General features: G+C 39.5%; 1 protein-coding gene across 4 annotated transcripts in view; it reads right to left on the minus strand.

Moving 5' to 3' along the window:
* LOC103145513 (smoothelin-like protein 2) overlaps positions 1–4,452 on the minus strand; it is a 12,791-nt gene that overhangs the window by 2,161 nt on the left and 6,178 nt on the right. For 2 of the 4 annotated variants that reach the window (XM_016676912.1, XM_007562949.2), the window contains exons 2-7: positions 3,415–3,487; positions 2,315–2,419; positions 1,656–1,814; positions 1,445–1,582; positions 339–551; positions 117–257 (exon numbers count right to left, since the gene is read on the minus strand). In XM_016676912.1, coding sequence (XP_016532398.1) covers positions 117–257; positions 339–551; positions 1,445–1,582; positions 1,656–1,814; positions 2,315–2,419; positions 3,415–3,487 — 829 coding nt within the window. The remainder of the gene's footprint in view (positions 1–116; positions 258–338; positions 552–1,444; positions 1,583–1,655; positions 1,815–2,314; positions 2,420–3,414; positions 3,488–4,452) is intronic. The other 2 variants (XM_007562950.2, XM_016676913.1) reach the window with 2 other exon arrangements.

Below are 4,452 nucleotides of genomic sequence, written 5' to 3' on the forward strand. Positions count from 1 at the left end.
GCGGACTGGAGTTTCATTAGAGCGGACTGGAGTTTCATTAGAGCGGACTGGAGTTTCATTAGAGCGGACTGGAGTGAAAGCACCTTAAATGTTTTGCTGGCTGGAGCCAAACTCGCCTCGTTTAAAGGGATATTCCCCTGGTTTCACTGTGAGGTCCAGTGATGCTGACAGAGACTGAGACGGAGCAGAAATGGCCGACTCTGTGTTCGGCTTGGTCATGGCGGAGAGTGGCAGGTGGTGTTTGGGTTCGTTCGCGTCTAAAAATTAAAATGTAAACTGGTTTAAAACAAACTCCCCACATGAACCAGGAGGCAGAAACTGGAGCCGACTCTCCGCACCACGTCTGACTGGATGATCCGTTTGCTTCGGCGCTGCTGGCGTTTCCTGCGCTGAAGGATTGAGGCGAGATGCGGCGGTCTGATCAGATTTAGGCGCTGCAGGAACATCTGACGGGATTCTGGTGGCAGCAGCGATGGGAAGATGGGACGAAGCCTCAGAGTCGGACTGATCCCGGGGATTCTGGGAGATCGGATCCTTTGCTCCGGGAGCGCCTGCAGAAATACAGAAGACTCAGTGTCGGTGTTTCACAGGCTTTAGATCCACATATAACAAAAGATTATATATTTATGAACAGAGAATCGGCTTCTGGCTCTACTACTGGTCGACCATTTTGTTGTATTCCACGTGGTCAGCTGAATCTCTGATTTTAGAATGACAGTAGATGTGACTCTAAAAGATGGGAGAGTCACAACAGATTGACATTTTCTACCAGGTTGCAACAGAAGTAGAGAGATAAATATTTCTGCCATGATATATTTATGATGCTATTCCTGTAAATAAATTAGAAACTTAGCACTTTGCATCCACTGGCATAAACCTCTCGCATGATTTCTGGCTGCATATGTTTCCTTTGCTACAAATGATAAAGCTAAAATAATGCTATTATTGACTATTAGGCAATAAAATGCATATTTTCTAATTTTAAAAAAGGATTCAAATCTTTCAATGCATTTCTATTTTATAAAGAGGCTTAAATGAAAATCAGCAGAATGTGATTTTTCAATTTGATTAATCAATCAGAATAATTCATTTTTCTGAGGATTCAGGATTTTTCTGCCGATTATTCATCAAATTAATCGATTAATTGTCAGAATAATCTATTTTTACAATTAATTATCAGAAAAATATATTAATTTGAATTAATTGATTAATTTTTAATTAATCATCAGACTAATTGATTAATCGTCCGAATAATAGATTGATTTCATGATTAATCGTCAGAATAATCAAATATTATAATAACTGTTAGCTGCAGCCCTCATCTGAGGTTGTTTTCTCTGTCAGGACCCAGAAGTTGAGATTAACAAACTGAAACAGTTTGGAAGAAACAGGAAGACTGAATCAAACATCCTGATCATGTCAGCTGCAGATCCGTGTGACCGACCTCCGATAAATAAATGGTCTGCTGCGGCTTTCCGCCCTGAAGCTGGAGAGTAAACGGGTTTGGCACCGAGGAATCCCTCCAGGCCGGGTTTGGTGCTCATGGCTGTGACAGGCAGGTGGGGCTGCGGCTCATAAGAGTCTGAAAGAGGAGCAAACAGATTTTAGGTTTTATTTCATTACATCAGAAAGGCAGAGGCCATGTTTCCACTCACCGTTGATTACAGTCGACTCCTCTGGTTTGGACTGGGATTCCTTGCTGGTTTGGGCCACAGCAGTGGGAGACGGCGTGCTCACCGGAGCATCTGAGTTGGTTTTTGTCATTGCAGTGAGAGGAAGATGCGGTTTGGTCAATGGACCCGACTCTTCCTGGTCTGCAGTAACAAACACAGAGTTAACCTGTCTCCCAGCAGAGTTTAATATTCCTCACGTTTCTGGGTCCAATTCCCGCAAAATAAAATGAAATACGTTTCATTTCTTCACTTTTTGAGGTGAATAACGTTAAAATCCTGACAATAACTACATTTTATCGGCTTTTTCTAGGATTTAGGACAGTAGTCGTTGTAGAACTGACATAAGGTTTGGTGTCCAACAGTACCTGAAGGCACCATAGGAGGGAAACCCAGTTTTGCTTATTTACTGCTCTGTGTGTGTTTTTTCAGCAAATGATCGTTTTTTAGAGTCTGGATACACCAATTAACGATTAATTGATTTCTAAATTAGCTGACGATTATTTCCATAATCAATTAATCTGAACTAATCTACTAATCTAAAAACTCGTTTACTAGTTTTTGTTGCATAGCAGAGTGGATGGTTTTCTCTTCAGTCCCTGTCAGACCTCACTGACAGTAACGTTTATCTTCCTGTATTTCACCTGCAGCAGGAGGATGAAGAAACACGAACTGACCAGGTGAGCTGAGGGTTTCTGTGGCCAGGTGAGAAAGGGGCGTGGCTTCATCCCAGCTTTCAGACGCAGCTCCTGAGCGAAAACAAGAACATTGACATTCAGCACTAAAGAGCGATTCTGCTGCATTTACCAACTCTATAAAACCTCCTGCTTAGATAACGATCAAACTGTTACTGCACTGCTTTACACTGAGAGACGGTTTAAAAGTCCTAAAATCAGGAGTTGTCTTTTCACAAAGAAATTAAAATAATCATAAACTAGAATTACTAAAAATCTGTAAATTATGTAAAATAATCCAGTTCAAGGTTGAGTATCCTTGGTTTGCAGGTTTTACAGGGTGATTTTGTTAAGCAATATAGTCAAAAAATTAATAAACTGTCATAAAAAAGTGTTAGTTTTCAAAATCATATTTTAACCATGTTATTCATTCATAAATTTATGGTTTGGATTTGAAACTAAATAAATATTTAGTTAGCAAGCTATTCAGTTTATCTACCAAATATTTAGCTCCAAATATTAATAAACTAATATTTATTTAGTTTTTAAATATTTAACAAACTACAGTATGTAGTTTATTAACTATTTAGCTTGAATGTAAATATTTAGTTAGAAAGCTGAATATTTCTAAACTAAATATTTATTTTAGAAACAAACTAAATATTTTACTAACTATTTAGTGTTCTACATATATGCCAAATATTTAGCATATTAACTATTGAATTCCAAGGTAAATATTTAGCTCTGAGTTGGATAAATATTGAGTTAGCATTAAGGAAGCACAATGTTTATGGAGCTAAATATGTAGCTTTCTAGCTTTTAGTTTGAAACCAATATTTATGAATGAATAAATAAATAAAATGGTGAAAATATGACTTTGAACCTAATTTTTTAAAACATTGGTGTTAATTTTAGAATGACTAAGGTTAAAATCAGCAGCTCTATGTTTTTAACAGTGGTACAGCTTTAGTAAACGAGGCGGAATAGCCCTTTAGTGCGACTCAGCGGCCATCTTCATCCTGGTGAGGATGGCTACCGTGGTAACTGCTCTGCATGGAGAGGAGTCCCACCTGCTTCAGTCTCTTTCTCCTGGTCAGCCACGGCTTCTTCACAGTTACTCCTGCCTCCTTTAGCATTCGTGCCCTGAACAGGAAAAACAAAACCGAGGAATACATCTCACAGTCAGACATATCTTTGTGTTAACCCAACACAAACCAGAACTGAAACCCAAATTCTGCTCAGGATTATCACATTATTGATTTGTTTACAAACCTATTATCTGACAGGAATCGCATCCGACGCTCAGGATTCCATCATTTTTCACATTTCACTGGAAATGTTAGTTTTTTTATTTCAGTTTTGGTCATTTTTTTTAATAAAAGTTCAGAACAAAGACGGACTGAGCTGATGGATGGATGGATGGACTGGTTCTGCTCCAGATCATCTCACAAAACCAGAACCTCTTACCTTTATAAAAACCAGATCATGGGATCCAGTCAGAACCAGGAAACCAAGTCAGAACCAGTCAGAACCTGTAGATCCAGTCAGAACTCCAGCCTACATGCAGCGTTCCTCCCTTCCAGGTGATGCTACTTATGTGGAGCTCCAGCTAATTCAGGACCGTTATTATTGGGGCCTGCCGTAGCAATGCATAGGCAGGCACCTATTGTTCTACACCTCAAAATAACTGCCTCTTCCTGGTACCATTAATGTGGCTCGTACCACTGCATGTCCCCTTCACAATATATACATCAAAACGTGCGGCTCGATCCCGTGAGGGGAGCTATTGCTTTTGTTGGCATTTCGAGTAACTGTGGCGACATAATTAACTCAAAATGAGCCAAATTCAACTCAAAACAAAAGTCTGATTCAAAATAGACGTAGACTTTTGTCTGCCCCTCTGAGCTGCTCTTTAGAACTACAGACATGGTGGAACACACTGTTACTCGTCCTTTTCCTTTTGTGTTTTATTTACAGTTGTCATAGCAACTGAACTAATGGGCGCTGGGAGGAAAAAGAGCGACGGCGGTTCTAGTTAGCTGAGGTATAAACCTACTGTACAGGAGCTGAATTGCGATCTGTTTATATGTACAGATTGCTTAATACAC

Source organism: Poecilia formosa, unplaced genomic scaffold (assembly GCF_000485575.1).
Source record: "Poecilia formosa unplaced genomic scaffold, Poecilia_formosa-5.1.2 Scaffold143, whole genome shotgun sequence".
In the NCBI taxonomy this organism is placed as follows: Eukaryota; Metazoa; Chordata; class Actinopteri; order Cyprinodontiformes; family Poeciliidae; genus Poecilia; species Poecilia formosa.